The sequence below is a fragment of the Malaya genurostris genome, chromosome 2 (assembly GCF_030247185.1).
Source record: "Malaya genurostris strain Urasoe2022 chromosome 2, Malgen_1.1, whole genome shotgun sequence".
Classification (NCBI taxonomy): Eukaryota; Metazoa; Arthropoda; class Insecta; order Diptera; family Culicidae; genus Malaya; species Malaya genurostris.
The window spans coordinates 256313105-256333930 of record NC_080571.1 but is presented as its reverse complement, the minus strand read 5'-3'; the positions used below and the strand labels follow the sequence as shown (position 1 = coordinate 256333930).

At 37.0% G+C, this 20826-nt stretch overlaps 1 protein-coding gene across 3 annotated transcripts in view; it reads right to left on the bottom strand.

Annotated features, from left to right (window-relative positions):
• Positions 1-20826, bottom strand: part of LOC131429604 (LIM/homeobox protein Lhx9-like) — an 84700-nt gene that overhangs the window by 9436 nt on the left and 54438 nt on the right. For all 3 annotated transcript variants that reach the window (XM_058593833.1, XM_058593831.1, XM_058593832.1), the window contains 3 exons: positions 15296-15496; positions 14974-15158; positions 53-291 (listed from right to left, as the gene is read on the bottom strand). In XM_058593833.1, the coding sequence (XP_058449816.1) occupies positions 53-291; positions 14974-15158; positions 15296-15496 (625 nt within the window). The remainder of the gene's footprint in view (positions 1-52; positions 292-14973; positions 15159-15295; positions 15497-20826) is intronic.

Below are 20826 nucleotides of genomic sequence, written 5' to 3'. Positions count from 1 at the left end.
AGCATGCAATTGTAAACCAATTGATTTCGACGAGATTCTTACTTCTACTCACCTGTAATACTCGCTTCGAAAGACCAGTTTTCTGTGCCAACTGTTTCAGATCCTTGGCATCCGGGTTTTGGTTGACCGCAAAGTAGGATTTCATAGTTCGCAGCTGGTGATGCTTGAAGGAAGTTCGCATCCGTTTGGTGCGACAATTTGGTGTTAGACTGCCACCGGAACCTGGCGACTGGCTTCCGTCGTACGAGGATAAATCTAAATTGCTGACGCTGAGTTCTTTGTGCAGCAAATCTATGTTTATAAAGAGAGAGAGAAAAAAGAACCATTTAGTGATTCGAAAATGCACAATAAACGAGACCGGTTTGTTGGCACTGTTTGTCAAAACTGGATGCTCAAACGTGCTCGACGCTTCCGACTGAAACGCTGAAAAAATAAACCATTTATTTGCACAACACTTTCCGCATTATGTCGAACATGTTTCAAGCATGCATGAAATAAATAATGGAGGCTCCCATTCATGGTGGCAAAAGCAGCATAAATTTATGATCGAACTGCAGTACAGGTTCGCATGTAATTATATATATTTTTTTAATTGTTGTATTTTAAAGTTTTCTCGGAAAAGCCATTCATTGTTTTAACACTCCTTTTTTCAATAGATGTGCTCTAATGAGTATTCTTGAGCCAGCTACTCGCTGGTGTTTGCTCATTATATAATACATAATGATCGTGATTGTTGATAATTTACATGACTGCCGTTTCGTATTTAACGAGTATTATCTACCAGCGGTTCACTCTTCCATTTCATTCACCCAAATGAGACGGAACACCCATTTCAATTTTCCTAGAACCGGCACCTTCAATTATAGTTAGGTGATTGATTTTGTTTGGTTTTTCTTCTAGGGCGGGATTACCTGTCGTCAATTTCACCTTTACTTATTGTGCTGATCAGGGGAACATCGTGTTGAAAATAAATTCAATTATCAATATGTTCGTTTGTTGCGGATGGAAGTTTATTTATTTCGTTGAACTTCCTATCTTTGGAAATCTGTTCATTACTATTAGAACTGTGCACGACAAAATCTAGATGATCGTAATTTAGATACGACTTTTAGTTTGTGATCTCTATAATTGTGGCCTTCACGTATGATTTTTGACATTCCGCAAATCGACTGTACTTTGTAAACAATCAACATAGAAGCCGAAAGAAGGGAAAAAATTGTGCACAGTTATTTTGAAAATCCATTGTGGTCTGCATCTAGGCTAGCTAAACAGTTGAAATTGCCCAGAAATACCGTATGGCGCATTATCAAACGCTATAAGGAAACATTGACGACTATTCGGAAGCCTCAAGCCAATCGTCGGAGAGGACCGGAAACTGCGTGGTAAGATTTTGAAGACGATTAAGAGGAATCCTATTCTGTCGGACCGTAATTTGGCCAACAAATTCGGTGCTGCCCATAGTACCGTGAAACTATATGACCAGGTGTTGACCAAGTTCGACGGGTGTCTTCTGATGTACGATGAAACCTATGTCAAGGCTGACTTCGGGCAAATCCCAGGTCAAAAATTTTTCTTGGCTACAGCGCGGGGGGATGTTCTAGCCAAATTTAAGTTTGCCGACAAATTTGCAAGAAAATTTTTGTTTGGCAGGGCATTTGCAGCTGTGGCAGAAAAATGAAAGTTTTCGTTACAAATAAGACAATGACATCGGAACTATCCCAAAAAGAGTGTTTCTAAAAACAAATTTTGCCATTCATTCGATCCCACGACCATCTCGTAATGTTTTCCAGATTTGCAAGCTGTCATTACAGCAAAGTCGTCCAAGAATAGTATGCTGAGAAAGGGGTCCAGTTTGTCCCGAAAACCTTAATACACCCAACTGCCCCGAGTTCCGCCCCAATCATGAAGAGGAGCCTCAATACAAAGGGAAAGGTTGTCAAAGACATCAATCAGATGACGACCTGGTGGAATAAGATATCAAAAACGATGGACGAAGAAGGTGTGTGCCGCCTAATGAGTCGAGTTACAGGAAAAATTCGAGAATTCCTTTGAAACCGTGACGAATAATTTTATCCGTATTTTTTCTTAAAAGTATGAAGAAAACGCTACATTTGTATAAAAAAAGATCTTGAATTCAATAATAAATAATTGAAATACAGGCTTTGTTCCAATTCTATCTAAAGCAAGCTTTATTTGAAAGATACTATTAGTTCGTTGAAGGCTTAAGGAGAACATTTCCGATTCTGGATTAAAATTTTGTACATTACCCGAGTCGAAGTGGAAATTATTAAATCTACCTAAATTTGCGTCAAAAATTAGTTCCATAGAAACAAGTCTATAGTGCGACTAAGTTGAATGACTAGAGCAAGACAATGATTTGATTAGGTGTTCTAGTAATAAGATTTTAGATTATTACGTCATTTTGCACCAAGCCTCTTAAATAGAGATGGGCGAAACAGCTCATTCCAGAACTTGATAATTCTACCGAAAGAACTAGTTCTTCTGAACCGTTCATTTGGTCTTCAGACTATGTTTCTGCGAAAACCAAAAAAGAGCAAATAATTATATTTTGTTTGGTAACAAAAGTAGTAGTTAAAGTTCTCTTTGGTGCACTTTTCCAGTGGTCGCTAATAAAGGATGATTTTTTGATTGTATCTTTTTCGCAACACTGTTTTTGACAAATCACGCGTGAAACGTGTCTTGTTCATTGTCAAACTTGTTCAGTTTGGTCTACAATTTAACACTCCGAATATCAAGGGGGTGAAAAAAGTGGGAACGCTAATTTTGACTGACTATATCTTGTCAATTTTTAAACCGATTTCAAAACTAAATTCATTCGAAATAAAATCCATTTAAAACGATGGAAAACCGAATAATCTATTCAAAGTTATTATAAAAAGTTCCAACTAAAGTCTGTTGACAAAAAGTGAGAACGCTTACTTTGGCTGGCCATATCTCAGCTGTAAGAAGTCCGATTTTTAAAATTTGTTTATTATTAGACAGAAGCGTCTATCACAACATAAATGAAACAGAAAATTTTTCAATTACACTCTGTTAATGAAAGCTATGATCAAAAACGTAACCAAAAGTCAAAAAAAACTTCGTATTTTCGACATATCTTCAAATTCAAAGCGACGACATATGCATTTTTATATACCAATAGATTTCATTTGACATCAGCTATATGTTTTAGAAGAAATCAATTTCAACTTTTCTGAAAATGTCTCAAAAAAATTCGATATTTTCACAGAAATCTTAGAATATTAGAAATATTCGAAGAATGGGTTATACAAGGTCCGCCATCTAACATTTTTTTAGAACTAGCGGTTATTTCGACATTGGTAACCTTAATGTCACTTCTGATTTGACAGAAACTTAGTTTTATCCTTCCGCTGAACGAAAATGGTTGTGTATACGCTTGAGGAACGCTTGAAAATACCATGCGATCAGCTTGAAGAAGACGCCGATTTTTGCCAAAAAATCGTCTTCTCGGATGAGGCACATTTTCATTTCGACGGGAATGTTAATAAGCAAAATTTTCACATCTGGGGGACGTAAAACTCGCACGTTATCATGGAGAAGCCGGTGCATCATCAGAGAGTTACGGTTTGGTGCGGATTTTGGTCTGGCGGCATCATTTGGGCCATTTTTCTTCGAAAATGAGGTAGGAGCCGCCGCCACGGTCAATGGCGAGCGCTACCGCGCCATGATTAGCGATTGGTTCTTCCCGTTACTTGAAGAGGAAAAATTGGACACCATTTGGCTCCAACAAAACGGCGCTCCGTCCTACACAGCCAACGCTACGATCGATCTTCTGCGCACAGTCTTCGAAGATCGAATTATCAGTCGAAATTCGGATGTCGTTTGGCCGCTTCGGAGCTGTGATTAGACGCCGTTAGACTATTATCTTTGGAGGGCTGTCAAAGATAAGTGTTATGTGGACAAGCCAAAGACAATTCAAGCCTTGAAGGACAACATTCGTCCAGCCATAGCTGAAATAAAGCTTCATACAATCGAAAATATACTAAAAAACAGGACCGACCGTATGGCGTACTGCAAGGCCAGCCATTTGAATGAAATTATATTCCACAATTAACCGGAAGGATTGTACTTTAAAATGAAAAAATAAATTTTGAAATCGGATGAACCGTTTGTGTTTTATTGCATGTTTAAAAAAAAAGTTGCATGGCGGACCCTGTACAGCTAAGCATTTTTGTACACCAATCGATTGAATTTGATACCAGCTATAATGTACGGGAAAAAATAGTTTCAAACTTACTAAAGAAAATCCAAAAATTAAATATTTCACAGAAATTTTAAAATTAAAATAAAATTGAACCTGTTTGACACTTAGCATAGAATTCATATCCTTATGAAGACCAGCTAGAAGCATTGCAAGAAATACGATTGCATCCCATGAAAAGTCACTGTTTGGTGTAGATTATGGGCCGGTTGCATCATTGGGCCGTACTTCTTCCGATGGGCGGAACGTTATTGGTGAGCGCTACCATGTGATGATTGACGATATTATATGTCCAAAATGAAAGAATCGGACATCCCTGACACGTGATTTTAACAAGACGGTGCCACATCCAACACGGCACGCGAAACAATGACCAAATTGAGAGCCGTTTTCGTGTGATTTAAGATCTTTTGACTATTTCTTGTTGGGCCATGTTAGGGCTCATGTCTTCAAGGATAAACCAGCAACGATTGACGTACTGGAAGCAAATAATGACGAGTTTATTCGTGAAATACCGGCCGATATGCTGGAGAGAGTGTGCCAAAACTGGACCTTGTGCATGAACCATCTAATAGGGAGCCGCGGTTAACATTTGAATGAAATCATCTTCAAACAAATATTAAATTATATTTATCGTTATATCGATTCCCAATAAAGATTTCATAAATTTTCTAAAAAATCACACTTTAGAATTTGTGTTCATCTGTATTATCAAATGAAAGCTCATTGAGGGGTTTTGGTACCGCGTGGGTATCCACTTTGTGCAAAGTACGCATGAACCGTGGAATTGCTCCGGCATTCATAATCTGCTGATGCACTGATGAGTCGAGGACGAAACGTAAAACTATGAAATAAAAGGTAATTTTCACAACGAAATGATGTTAAGAGATTTGCAATGTTCAGTGTTGGGAAAATCATGATCAGAAAAAGTTCATTTCACTATCACTCGTGAAAAAATCAGTCCAAGAGATTTTCTAAAAAAACTCAATGACTAAAAAAATCACTTCCTATATTTTCATTCATGAAACAAACATCCACACAACTTTGAACCTCGAAGTTCACAAGAGATTTCGTTGTGGCAGCGAAACTTGATGATGAATTTTCACCCACAGGAATATCGCTAAAGAGATAATCGAACCGGAGAAGAGGCTCCCGTTGTTTCAATGCTGAATTTCCACTACGCTTCAGTTCGACACCGATGTGTCGTGCAAGATTCAATTATTATATTTTTTTAAATAAAAAAATCTCCACTGAATAAATTCGTAACTGAACGACAACTGAGAAATAATAACTGCGATATTCTCGATGCACGTAGGGTGGTCAATATGAACAACAATATTTCTGTCCACATTCCAAACAGTGATTATAGCGATGAAAAGCTGCTTTAACCCTTTCACGATCATCAGACGTCCAGGACGAAATATGTCAATACAACACAATATTTTAGCTATTGTGGGTGTAAAGTAAGATAATATCACCAGAAAAACATAGCAGGGTGCATAGGTTTCCTAAAATTTCATGGGAAATATTTCTCCCTTTGATCCTCAGAAATAAATAAACGAAGAGTTGGGTTTATTATATTTTATTATATCGTAGTTTAATCTATTGATTTAATTACTTTAATTATCAGAATAGTAGAATAAATAGTTAGTTATGGTATTCTACGAAACGATTCCGTGTACTTGTTTAGCACAAGTGGACGTTGCACATAACAAATCTCATATGTGTTCTTTTTTCTATGCGTCGTGCAATGAAGATTGACAGTTCTTTTTTTGTATTCGTTCAGAAAAACGTTTGTCGCCGAAACACATCGATTTAATAATAATTGAAGAATCGATAACGATTTTTATAGAAGGGAAATATATTTCCCCATGAGCGTTAAGGGGTTAATTCTAGCTGGCTGATTACACTGCACTATTTAAATTAATCCCAATGAAACGCTATTTAGCCTGAATTTGATTCATGGAAGTGACAGGTGCGCAACATTGTCAACGTTGTATGTCTCGAACATACAGTATGTTTGAATGGCGCGTTTGAATTGGCGTAGAGGTAACCTGCGTTCCTGTTACTTAATTTCTCAAATATCTTCTGTTCGAGAATCAAATCAGATGTATTCAATATGCAAACTTTTTTCTTGGATATCATCGAGCAGAATTTTCGCAAGTGAACTTTTCACAACTGAATTTTTGCCATGCGAAATCAGTTTCAGTGAGAATCGCGTTGTCAAAAAATCGGTACTGAACTTTTCTGCAGTGAGTTTTCTGATCAATGATTTGTTTGTCTAAAAATCACCTTTTGTCCTCGATTTTCTAAATTTTGACTTTTTCCCAACACTGGCAATGTTATCCTGACACACAATGGATTTAGAATGCGAAATTCGATTAACATCCATTTTTCAAAGCTTCAAATCTCACTACGGCGTTTAAGGAAAAATACAATGACCATAGAATAAACCACTCTAAACTTTGTCTGAACTCACACAGGATTTAGCGGGGTTAAAAAAGTTTAGGAGAGATTACACGGGACTAAAGAAGCGTAGCAAAAAGATGAAATTTAACGTTTCTAATCTTTTATCAACACATCAGAGTCAATACATTTTCATGCTGAAATTTTTTTCTTTTAAATTGTGTCATATCTGGATTCGCGTCACCTGTAACTTTTATAATATTTTGCTGAGTAGGAAACCTGTATCGGTGTCTGTATCTGTGCAATCCACATAAATCTGTATAAATGGCATCTCTGCTGTATGTGACAAATATAGGGATGCCGGATTTTTTGAATTACTCGATTTTTCAATAATAATCCGAACTATTAATCGATCACTCGACCAGTCGAATAACATTTCGACATCCCTAGACAAAGAAACTTTTTCGGAGATGACTGGACAAACATAGTTTCAAAATCAAAATTTCTGTTTGATGATTTTGCTATCAATTGATTAGCGAAATGGCCTTCTTCATAGAGGGATTTGATAAAACAACCCAGACTAACTGCAAACAATTGAGCTAGAAAATTGGAATTGGATTCTCAATTAACGACATCGAAATAGGTACCTCCGTTCTAAAAATGGTATCTAAAAATTTTACAACATATAATGCTCATTGCTCGGCTCTATAACTTTCATGTGCAGAATAATTGATAGAATCTCGAAATTACATGTACAATGCTTGAATTAAATGCTTAAAATTCGAGTAATTATCATTATTTTTTGTCTCTTTCAAAACAGCCTGTCGTACTAGATGTTTGTGTCGAAATATAACAATACTAATGCTAGAGTTGTGAAAATGATCTGTTTGCTGCAAGAAGATGCTTTGCAAAAGGTGAGTTGTTTCAGTAAATTTTGTGGCAAGAAACATCCTCTTCCCTGCAATTGACCATCTTGTGATTGGAAAATGCTAATTGTATCTCCAGGGTCATCGTGGTCATTCTATTTGCACAATCTTTAGCATAAATCGGACAGCCCTCTGCAGACTACTGAGGAGCTACAGACTACCGAAGCTGTTTCCGCAGGGTAATTGAATTGAAACGTTGATCTCGGAGTGGTGATCTTATTAGAGAGGGGGTGTGAATGAGCCCTTTTTTCCTTCATTTCATTGCCGATCGTTTTCCAATCATGAAATGGAGGCCGGTAATCAGACGACGAGCTGCCCTGGGTTACAATTAGTTTAATTTACCACGGGATAGTGGACCAATGGTTTTGAAAGTGTGGAATGTGGGATACGAAACGGTGGTTTATTCATTAGCGTAAGTAGAGTGTATGAGGACAAATTAAAATGGGTGTATGCATTATTCTGGCAGCTAATTTGATGATGTTATTATTTGTAGGATTGCTTATTGCTCACAACATAAATTTTTAATTTCCAGACAATACACATGAGTCTCATTTTATTCCTTATTCAAATAAGTTCCACAAACCGAATCAAAACATAAAGATATTGTTGTGATAGCCATCTGCAGAGCTAACAAAAACCGACGGCAATTTGTCACGTTATGTTCTTCGATTTTTTTTTGTATCGTGTAGGTTCACACTTTCTACTAAAGAAATTCTTGCAATACAGCCAATCAATCCTGTGTCATGCCCTAATGAGTTTCATATCAGCAGCCAAAATCCAGAAAAGTTGTTTGATTTCGCTGCAGCATAAGTCTCCGATAGTAATCGCTTTCTCGCGAACAATTTACAGTTCAGATCCGGGGTCTCCGGGTTTTCCTCACGCGCGTTTGACAGATGCCATAAATAAAAACCAAAATTCCCAAGGGATGCAATCAGTGCAAGACTTATTACAATTTTCACAGTTGGCATTTCAATCACGTCGACGAAAAACTGACGTCCAAGCCGCGGTCCGTGTTGGGGCCACATTTTTACCGACTGCATTGTGCATCGGAGGTACCGCAGCAACTTACTTTGCGTGAGCGGTGGCATTTTCATGTCCAAGAAGGAACGATTTATGGGCACGGTTTTAACCACCAGGCGTTGCTCCATCGTCACCGTCACCGGTCGAACCAGTCGACCAAGATTGGCAAAGGAAGCGGAATGTCGTTTAGGAACAATTAGAAAACATGAATTCCGCCGTTGACGGGTCCTTTGGGAATACCGGGAGGGTATAAGTGAGAACATAAAAGGAACATGCAGGCTGTCTGTTTCTGTTAGAAATAGTGGAAGGATATGCCAACGAGATTCAATGGTATTTCTAAACAACGTTCTGAAATATTAGTTAGCTTTATTAGTTACAAAATAAAATCGAATCTCACCCACGAATCTCGGTGAACTAATCAATAACCGAAAGAAAAAAGGTCCTTTATATTTCATTAAACATCAGGGCATGATTGAATTTCCCACATCTGCTGATTAACCCATGATCGGGCAATGCTTAATGCTCAAACTAATAATCACGCATCGAACGACGTGACCTCGAAATTGGCTTTTATAATGATTAAGAAGAATAAAAAAACAACTACCCAACAACAGAAATAATCACTGACAAGCAACCCTTTTGTTCTTGCTGTGCCCTTACTCGAATACTCAAACGCTTCTGGATTTCGAGTACACACTCCCTCGACCCCTACTTTATGTTGTTTTATGCACAACATAAACACTTTACACCATCCCCAGTCAGTGTTTCGTAAGTGCATCTTTCGTTTGATGCTTTTGAACCTCGGTGTGGAAAGAGAAAGCTAAAGATTCGCATCCATCGGTTGTGGTTCCCGGCAACGGTCCAATGAAAAGGGAGTTCTGCAGTTCAGTATGAGGCCGATGGGTACCTTCATGTGCGGTTACGTAGGTTCCCGTTTCCGACGCCTCTCACTGATGCCCACGAATCCACGAAAGAATGTGTCACCGAAGGGACAAAACAGTCTCACAGCATGAAGCGTCTTATCGGGAGGACATTATCAGCAAAAGTCACGTAAGTAATATGTTTTTCGCACAGCAACAAAAAGGCAGTTTTTGTTTCGTCCCTGCTGGTACCGAACGCAGGTTCTCGATATTCTAGGGTGGTTCAAGTTGGTTAGTGATTTCGAGATAGCAGCTGTACCGAATTTTCGTTGTTTCGCTCATACTCCAGGGGTTTTTTTTCGATCTGGCTAAGTGCGATTTTGTTTAAAGATAGCAAGATACTTTTATACGATCAACACTAGCCTCTACATTATATGATACTTGATATTGGGTCTGACTACTGACATGGCTTATTGGCAACAAGGTATGCAAGTGTGTTTCCATGTTTTTCAACTAACAAAAATTGTTATTTTTTAACTCGCTTGTGCTAATAAAAAACTCCTAAATTTGTAAAACTATCAAAACATTGTAAACCTATTAAAACATAAAACTTATTGCAAGTACAAATAGTAAATTTATAAAAATAAATTTTCGCGAATAATAATTTTGCATGCTAGTGTGGCATCCTTATGCTCATTTTTAAATGGAATATCCAAAGTGATCGATAGTCATAATGCATATCCATATAATCCGTATAATGATTCGTATTCATAAAACATACACAAATTTTTTAGACCCTAAGCAAGTCAATTATTTTGAGTGCCAATTAATAATTGCATTTTAATTTTTATAAACTTGAGATGGGTGTGTCTGGATAGGTTTGGGTTCGATTCCCAATCTCACACGAGGAAAATGTTCTGACCCTTAAAACAAATGACCACAGGATTAAAACCTATTTATAAACGAAAAAACCTTTTTTAATCCACCTATTGATGTAATAATGTCTTTCTCATATTGCTTATCTTTTCAAAAATATTATTAAAAGATTTTTTCAAGATTTTTTTTTCAATCTTGAAACTTTTTTTGGGTATGAACTAACATAACCTTTTCAATTTGTAAACACTAATGTCAAGTTAACACCAGTTAATGACCTATGAGACTAGAGGAATTTTTATTTGAGCCTAGGTTTGTAGAAATCGATCAGATCATCTCTGAGAAAATTGAATGAATCTCGTTTTAGATTTTTTTTGCCACTATTTCCGGTACTTCTGGAATCGGAAACTTGGAATTAGTAAAGCTGAAGTTGGTTCGTTTAGTAAGTATCTTATATAGTCAAATTAAATCAGTTTTGAGCTAAACCAGGAAGAATTTTTGTTTAGAATCGTCGCTCTAAATGACAATGGTGTACAATTTTAAACACACTTTACCCTATGAATTACTCAGCTCGATGAACTATTTTGAATGATATAGAACACTTAGCCCTCCAAACCAATTTTCACGAGTCAATTTCTCAAGTGATTGCATAACCTTTCTATATGAGAAAGGCAATAAGTGTACTATCATAGAAAAGCAAAGTTATCGTGATTTTGTAATAACACTAACAAGTAGGTACAAATTAAATTTACAAATTTAGATGTTTTTCACCTAGAAAATATAGATTTAAATGTGGCAATCCTCTACGTTCTACGAAATTGAACAAAGCATGCCGCGAACGGAACAACGTACCGACGCGTTCCAGTTTTGCATCGTCATTTTGAATGACGATTCGAATGTTTTGACATTCATCGCCCTATAATTCTGGAACCGGAAGTCGGATCTGGATAAAGTTGTACAGTATCTTTTAAGACAATGAGAGCTTTAATTTGAAACATGATTCGTGACCATCAGTTTAACCGTTGCTGAGAAATCGAAGTGAGTTTGGTTTTTGGAGCTTTTCTTCACTATTATCGGAGCCTTCGGCAGCGAAAACCGGGGACTAGTAGTCCCAAAGTAGTTTTATATATTCACTAACTAATAAGGTCTGTCAATTGGATGAATTCAGCAGCAAGTTTTATAAAAATGTGTACCTCGTTTCGCTATCGCTTGTGAAAAAATACTCATGAAATTGAAAATTTTCACGAATCGCACTGTAATACCGGAATTGAAAGTCGGATCTGGATCAACTTTTCAAGGACTTTTTACAAAATTCCAGGACTTTTTATTAGTTTCGTAGTTTGTAAAAATCGGTTGAGAAATTTCGAGAAAATTGAGTGCACATTTACTCATAAATTTGCATATATTTCCTTGTAAATCCGGAACCGGAAGTCGGATCAAGATCAAGATCCAATAGCGATCTATGGGACCATAAGAAATTTCGTTTGAATCTAAGTTTGTGAAAATCGGTCACGCCATCTTTGAGAAAAGTGAGAAAATACATACACACTTACACACAAACATTTTGTAATCTCGACGAACTGAGTCGAATGGTATATGACACTCGGCCCTCCGGGCTCCCTTCGACAGTCGGTTTTCACAGTGATTGCATAGCCTTTCTATATGCGAAAGACAAAAACGAAATTTTTACTAGATGAGTGAAACAAACTTATAAAACCGATACACTGAAGAAGGATGTAAATAACATTCCGATATACGCGTATCTGTATTGTAACGTTTGTTATGCTTCATTAAAGTATAGTGACTTTGTGAAAGTGAAATAACGTGACAGTGAAATAGTGGAATTAAATGGTACATAAATAGTGCAACTATTGAATATATTCCGCTAACAGCTCCAGGTAAAAATAGGGTATTGGCATGTTCGAGAAAATTGAGCGCGACTAAAACAACGCGTTTTGTCAGTTACGTCACTTATACCATCATACCTCCGGAGCCAGAAGACGCAGCCATTTGATCTTCGAACTTGATCAATGGCCCAATAGTAGATTCTAGCCTTTCGATCATGGTTTACAAAGAAGAGACGAGTTCTAGTATGCAAGGAAGTAGCGACATGTCAATAAATATTTTTTTACGTTGCCGATATGTATCAAATCATCAAGGCGACTTGTAATGATCCCGGTTTGGATAAGTCAATAAATTCAATCATTAGTACCGATAATTCTGTACACATTACTTTTCGTGACTGAGCTTCTGCCTTCTACCAGAAGAGTCGAGCTTAAAGGTGGCACTCTTTGAAAAAAAGATTTTGATAAATATATAGTTTTAGTTATCTGAGAACAAAATTTCAAAGTTTCAAAGTCCAACTAAAAATATTTGCGACGATATAGATCTTTGAATTTACTCGCGTCAAGCCATTTCTTTGGAGTCCCTAAACTTTGAAGTGTGTTATCTCAAAACTGCCCGTTCACATGATAAAAACAAAACTACTGAAGCAATCGACACGATTTTTTTTTTGTTTCGATTATAGAGGTTTTAACCTTTAGGTCATTCGCCTCTTCGGGCCAGAAAAACTTTCTGACCCTATGTGCGGGGTTGGGAATCGAACCCAGGTGGGCTGCGTGAAAGGCATCGACTTACCCATTACGCTACACCCGTCCCCCTCGATTTTTTTTAAATTTGCAAGTTGTTGTACAGATAAGTGCGTGAATCTCGCCATTGTTTTCATCGACTTGTGGCATGGTGCATTTTGTTCCATCGAAAGCAATCGCGGCACCCACTTGGAAAAAACCTTTTTCATGCTCAACATTTAGTAAATACACTTCCATATGATATCTGTGTCATCTCAGCAATCTCACGGAGCTTTACTTTACGATCTTTCATTATAATTTTTGTCACTTCACTCACATTTTCCGGTGTAACGGCTTCCACAGGTCTACCCGAACGTTCCGCGTCATTTGTGTCGGTACGACCACGTTTAAACTCTGCGAACCACCGACAAATCGTTGCACGAAACTCAGTTTTTTCCATTTTTTAAACAAACTACAAAACGACTTTACTCCAACCTCGATAACTCAGCTGTTTCTGGTCGGATCGACTTAAAATTTTGACCCGTTTCAAGCAAAGGTTAGTACTCTAGAAAGACTTGGTTACTGGTTTACTACGAGCGGCATCTCTGCTTTAGTCTCGGGACTTATTGATCCATGTGTTATGACACTCGGGCCTCCAGGATCCCTTCGACAGTCGGTTTTCACAGTGATTGCATAGCCTTTCTATATGCGAAAGGCAAAAACGAAATTTTTACTAGAGGAGTGAATGAACTTTGACGTACAGAATGTGACAAAGTTGAACTTAACAATACAAATGGCTCATTGTTAATTCAATTCTATCCGGACGCCTAAATGTTAAATAATAATTTCGAATATGATAACGTTTAAATATAAAACCTTATGGCTGTATATAGAACGGCGAGTACATGACCATCTTTCGAATTCTACGAAAAAATTCTTTCCTTCACAAAGTCCGTTTACAGATTTATTTTTTGTTATCCGAAGTGGCGAACATGCGTTACGCATTTGTTTAAAGAAACCCATTCCATCTCACGTGGTCATTGGACAAACCAGTTAGTTGCATGTTCAAAGTCTTGCACGGAAACTGCTACAGCGACAAATTTTTCTACAACCAATTACACACTTTTCGGCAACTATTGTTTTAGTCGATAAATATGTTATCTGAGAACAAAATTTCAAAATTTCAAAGTCCAACTAAAAATATTTGCGACGATATAGATCTTTGAATTTACTCGCGTCAAACCATTTCTTTGGAGTCCCTAAACTTTGAAGTGTGTTTTCTCAAAACTGCCCGTTCACATGATGAGAACAAAACTACTGAAGTAATCGACACGATTTTTTTTAATTTGCAAGATGTTGTACATCTCTAAAATGCATAAAATGTTTTTCTAAAATTTTGTTGAAAATTTATAATTTGGATCCTCCTGTTTTTCTTATAAAAGTCACTAGATTAATTTGATATATAATTTTGATGTAGCAAAGTTCAACTCCGGATGATATCGTGTGAACTGGAAGACAAAAGGTTTAATGTCACGGAAGATGATCGATATGTCCACCGTCTTGATTACATGTACATCTGTTACTCCAAAACTAAATGTTCGTACTTTTTTCTGTTTCTGTAAACAAACTTGAGAAAATGAACTATTTTTTCTACCATTACATAGTGCATCTTATCAAGGCGAGTCATTCTAGTCTGCTACTTGCCGCAAAGTAAAGGTAAAGATCGTTAATAATGAATGATTTTGTTAACATTTAGAAATTATCCTTATTAGAGTCTGTGAAAGTCAAAATTAAGGGGACCCCTGAATCTAATTTTCATTATAGAACTAAGCTGAAACTTGTTGGTAGCTGAACTGCCAAACAGACGGAGTAGTATATGTTGAACTACTAAGTCGCGTTAGCAGTACAATACAAACTGTCAACGCACTGATGATTTTGAGGCGAAATGGAAAGAGAGCAAGTATTCGAACGCTTTTGTTATTAAAGAGAAAGTACACTACAATCAGAACAATGCCGCAAATGTTGATCTTGTTGATCGAATATAGTTCGCATATTGAAGTCGACAATGGAAAACTCACCTAATCGCAGAGGTGTTCCGGGGTCCAGTTGGTCAAGTGACGGAGGTGGCTGGTTCTGTTGCTGTGAATCTAGCAGCTGGGGTGTAGGTTTTCGCTTTCGGGGTCGTCCCTTTTGGGAATGCTGCTGGGGCTGAACGGGCTGATGTCCGCCGGGGTAAAACTGCGGTGAAATTGTTTCTGGTTCACTGGTTGGTGTGTGGTTTAGGGAAATGGCAAGTGCGGTGGATTGTGTTAGCGAGATTTGAAGAACGATAATTGTATATTCAGAGAGTAGGATTTAGGATCATACAACAAACTATTTTTCTGTGTAATCTTCCTTTACCTGAGCACATCGGCGTCGTAATGTTCGCCACAAAAGATACGGCCTTCTCGGATACCGGCGGTGTCACCTCCTCGTAGCAGTTGTCCACATATCGCGCAAGAGAAACAGTTTACGTGGAAAATTAAATCCTTGGCTCGCATCACTAACTCGGATGCGCTGATGCCGGATCCACAGCGAGAACATCGCCTCGACGAAAAATGTCTGAAACGAGTAGAGAAGACAAAATTTTTGCCATTGGTTATAGATCCAGTGGTAACGACATCATATTTCGTGTTTCATATCCGATGCAAACAATGCATGTGTCCCTCTTTTATGCAACTCGTTAGTTAAGATGTAAACTCACAACAGACAATTAATAGTGTATTAAAATTCTTGGAATCGAACAAATCCTTTCCATGCCATACAAGGCTCGTTTCGACCATTGCTCCGTCAACCGTTAGATCCAATCGCTGGCGGTCTCAAAACCGACCAAACATGGTTCTTCTTGTGACGAGTCATCGTCAAACGTAGGAACCCCCACCCATCAGCTGATGTATATTCATGCTGTGAATGCATCAAACATTCCATCGCTGTCTTCTCTGTTGCTGTTTTTCCCGGGAACTAACAGCCCCATTGTAGTCGGAATCGGACCACCTTTTTTGCAAACAATGAAATGCATAGAAAGCAGACAAGTACACATACTCCCGCTTCTTCGCTGACTGGAAAACGACGCGAGCACGGAAAGCTCATGCCTGAATCTGGGAGTCTGTGCCGGATGAAAATCTCATCCCTTTCTCGCAGTATCCCCGTTCTGTTGGTGTCTGGGTCAGATGGTTGTGACTCACTGAAATGGACACCGAGTGGGTATGACACACGGTATTACGGTGAACTGGTAAAGATATTTCAGATCAGCGCAGCCCACCTCATCGTTTTCACAGTAGCCCGCAATCGTAAACAACCCCCGGAGGTGGCACGGATGGTGGCGAACGTGTAGGAGAACCATACGCTCAGGATTAAAAATAAAGACAGAAACATACATTTTCTACTGCTGACGGTTCGGTTAGCGATGGTGCTTTGGAAAGTGATGCCAACTGTAAGGGGAAACTAAAAATTTAATAAATTTTTGAAGCAATTGATTCCGCTGTGAGTAGAGATTGAATGAAAAATATGATCGTTAAACTGACAAACAGCCACAGAATCAATCGCAATGGTTTAATTAGTATGTAATATTTACTACATTTATTAGAACAGCTAAACCGAATTGATGCACTTCTAACCAAGGATGTCTTCTATAGTATCAAAGAACGCTCTCTAGCAACTCTTCACACGATTTAACCATCAAAGAGAGACGGATATCATTGCAGCAACAAAAGACCGGCATGGTTCATTTAACATAGAATGGATACCGGTGCGAGAGCGAATTTCTCTCGATGACCCGTCTGAGCATCACGAGTTAGCACGTTGCTGTGGGGATTCTCTCTGAAGCAACAAACGGTCGCTTATTCTCGTTTCGCGATCCGATTCTATACGGGTAGTGGATAATTGCGATAGAATCATTTTACTATTCCCGTTTATTGCAACTATGTGCATATTATAAACTTTTTATGAGTTGTGTATATAAAAATGTCTGGGAATGCTCCACACAAGGGTTTTGAAATATTGTACCCTGGTATAGGAATCATCAAGTCGAATTATCGATTCGATTTTCTGCGATAATTGTCAACTTGCGATTCTCTCTTGGTAAATTCCACACAGCACCGATCATTATCAGACTGTAATTTTTTTAAGAGCCGTGAAATACTCAGAGTATGAAGTGGAGCGAAGAAATATAGAAAAATTCTCTCACGGTTCATGTATTGAGAGACACGAGTTCTTGTAGCAACTTATACCGGATTGAAAATGTTGTATACAATATAGAAAAATATCGAGCAGCTTCTGTCAAATTATCGACAATCACCAACACTGCTTCTAACGATAAAATAAAGAGTCAGATCAATTTTCGTAACACGAGAAAAAATTTGTTATATACAGATTTGAAGAGCTAATGCACTCCAGGGTTGTTAGGTAAGTGACTGAGTGCTCGTTCATTTCTGTTTCAGGAACATCTTGGGACAGTTTTCAAATAAACATGGACGCTGTATCCAACTTGGTACTGTTCTGAAACTGTGTCCACTACAGCCCAGGGTGGCGAAGGGAAAAACGCATATACCCGGAATGCTTAAAAATGCAGGTTCGAGTCATGCTTCTGGATGATTATATCCAAAACGGATATTTTGTAAATTATTATTTTTGATATTTACGTGTTAAAAGGTTCCCGATTCTTGCCCTATGTCAATGTGGACAGCCTGTGTACTACGATAAATCTGACATGAAGAAGTATACTTCCAAATAAAATTCTTTTATACTGGCTCCAATCTTGCTGGAAGTGACTGAAACTGTCTCCTTCTACTATATACAAAAATTGTAAATTTTGTCTGACTAACAACGAAATCTCGCACAATAAAAGTTAATTTAAAATAAAATATCTCATAACGATATCAACAACAACAATAATGACTATCACAGATACGTATATTGGTGACTTGTCAAATTGTCTTAGGAGTTTAAGAAGATTTGAACAAATTTTGATGCCCTCAACTGAAGTAAGCGATTTACGGTAAGAGCATTTATTCGATAAGTTTTTGATTGTAACAGCAGAGTGTGATCAACCGACACGTATCTGTTCACATATTTTATACTGGATTCGAACAAATTATTTTTGATCGATTCGTACAAATTTGCGTTTGTCACAGTAAAGCAAACTATCGTCTCCAATGATAATATGATTCAAAAATGACTTCTTTTTATGTTCCTGTAGCAACATATCCGTTCAATATTTCCAGAACTTTAATTTGAAATTTAATTTGGCGTCTGCCACGGATTCCAATGCAACAAAGCCTTTATTCGAGAAATCGCTAGTACTTCTTGCCACCAAAGTTAAGTCAGTCAACACTTTTTAATGATGGTTAGTTACTCATGAGCAATTTCAGAAATGCTTAGCAGATCATCAGACTCGACCTTCTCCGATTTGGCACATGGCTTCAGTATGGCAAACCATAAGTTTTGAACAGATTGAGAGGTCAATCCGACTCACGACTGATTTTTAAAAAGGGCGTATGTATTTTTGCATTTCACCAAAATTGCATTTTTCAAATCGTTGTAACTCGGAAACCGTTAATTGTACTAAAATGGCGTTCAGGAAGAAGTTGTAGGGAATCAAAAGGGCACTCTAAAAAAAATACACTGAAAAAAAATTTCGATTTTTTTCTCAATAATAACAAAATAATCCGAAAAAATTAAATAAAAAAAAGCATGGTTTTATTTTTTTTGATAATTTTTATTTCAAGGCCGTTATTAAAACCTACAGATTGACCGCTATCCAATCCGTGCCTTTTGAAAAATGAAGAAGTTACAGCTAAAACAGTTTACGGGACTCGTTGTAATTCGGAAACCGTTCATCGTACAAAAATGGCGTCCAGCAAGAAGTTGTAGGGAACCAATAGGGCACTCTAAAAAAATATACACTGAAAAAAAAATTTTTTTTTCTCAATAATTTCAAAATGAACCAAAAAAATTTAATTAAAAAAAATCAGGGTTTCGATTTTTTTTTTGATAATTTTTATTTTAAAGCTCTCATTAAAACTTACAGATTGATGGCTATCCCATCCGTGCCTTTTGAAAAATGGAGAAGTTACAGCTAAAACAATTTACAGATATACTCGAAATTTTAAGTTCTCGTTGAAAGATAATCATTCAAACAGTAGAATATTATTCTACAGGTTAAAGGCAATAAATTTGTTCATGATATCATTTCTTCTAAAAGTAGCTGTTCTTGAGATACTTTGATATTCAATTATAACACTACTTTTTATATTTCCATGAATTGTTTATTTGCTTGCTATATCTACAATTATTACAAGTACACGAATAATTCATAATTATATTTAAGGTTTTAAGTTTTTGAAATCGGAACCAAAGAATGGTATTTCTGTGTGCCTGTAATCATTTTGGTATCCTTATAAACACTACTCCACTCGGTCACACCCCGTTCATATTCTTCTTGTGACACGTAACAAAAAGACATGGTCGTGAATGCATCTCGACATCTCTGCTCTGCCCATTCATATAATTGTTTTGCAGTTGTGATTGGGTGTTCATGTAGTTTAGCCAAGTTTCACGTCGTGCAATTCGCTTCAAATTACCCCCGAGTGCATCACATGGTCCTTTACCATGAGAAGTTGCAAAAAAATGCCACTCAGCATCAATGTTACACATTGATTTAAATTTACAGAGACTTGCAAATTTTTTTTTTTTTGTACTGCGGGCATAAATAAAACCTTAAATTTATTAAGAATTATTCATGTACATGTAATAATTGTAGATATAGCAAGCAAATAAACAATTCATGGAAATATAAAAAATGGTGTTATAATTAAATATCCAAGTATCTCAAGAACAGCTACTCTTAGAAGAAAAGATATCATAAACAAATCTATTGTCTTTAACCTGTAAAATAATATTCTACTGTTTAAATGATTAGCTTTCAACGAGAACTTGAAATTTCGAATATATCTGAAAATTGTTTTAGCTGTAACTTCTTCATTTTTCAAGAGGCACGGATGGGATAGCCATCAATCGGTAGGTTTTAATAAGAGCTTTGAAATAAAAGTTATCAAAAACAATCGAACCCCTGTTTTTTTTAATTTAATTTTTTTGGTTCATTTTGAAATCATTGAGAAAATTTTTTTTTTCAGTGTATATTTTTTTAGAGTGCCCTATTGGTTCCCTACAACTTCTTCCTGGACGTCATTTTTGAACGATGAACGGTTTTCGAATTACGAGTCCCGTAAACTGTTTTAGCTGTAACTTCTTCTTTTTTCAATGGCACGGATTGGATAGCCATCAATCTGTAGGTTTTAATGACAGCTTTGAAATAAAAATTATTAAAAAAAATAAAACCATGCTATTTTTTTATTTAACTTTTTCGGATTATTTTGTTATTATTGAGAAAAATAATAAAAAATTTCTTTGTGTATATATTTTTTTTAGATTGCCCAATCGATTCCCTAAAACTTCTTCCTGAACGCCATTTTTGTACAATTAACAGTTTCCGAGTTACAACGATTTGAAAAAGGCAATTTTGGTGAAATGCAAAAATGCTCTTTTTAAAAATCAGTCGTGAGTCGGATTGACTTCTCAATCGGTTCAAAACTTATGGTTTGCATACTGAATCCATGTGCAAAGTTTCATCCACATCGGAGAAGATCGATTCAGATTTTGTCACTTTTTCTTCTACTCATTCCTGGAATTGCTCTCATCGCTCCCGATATGCACGGGTATGCTCAATGCATATGACACGGGTCTCACAAGCCAGTTGTTGTATATTCGAGTCCCTACCTGGAAGAAATCTAAGTGTCAGTAGGATTGTAGCATCAGCCATGCCAATAATGGTTCTATGCACTATGAATTGGCTGCAAAGTCTATTGAAACAGAAGGTCTAATTTCACAAAAGG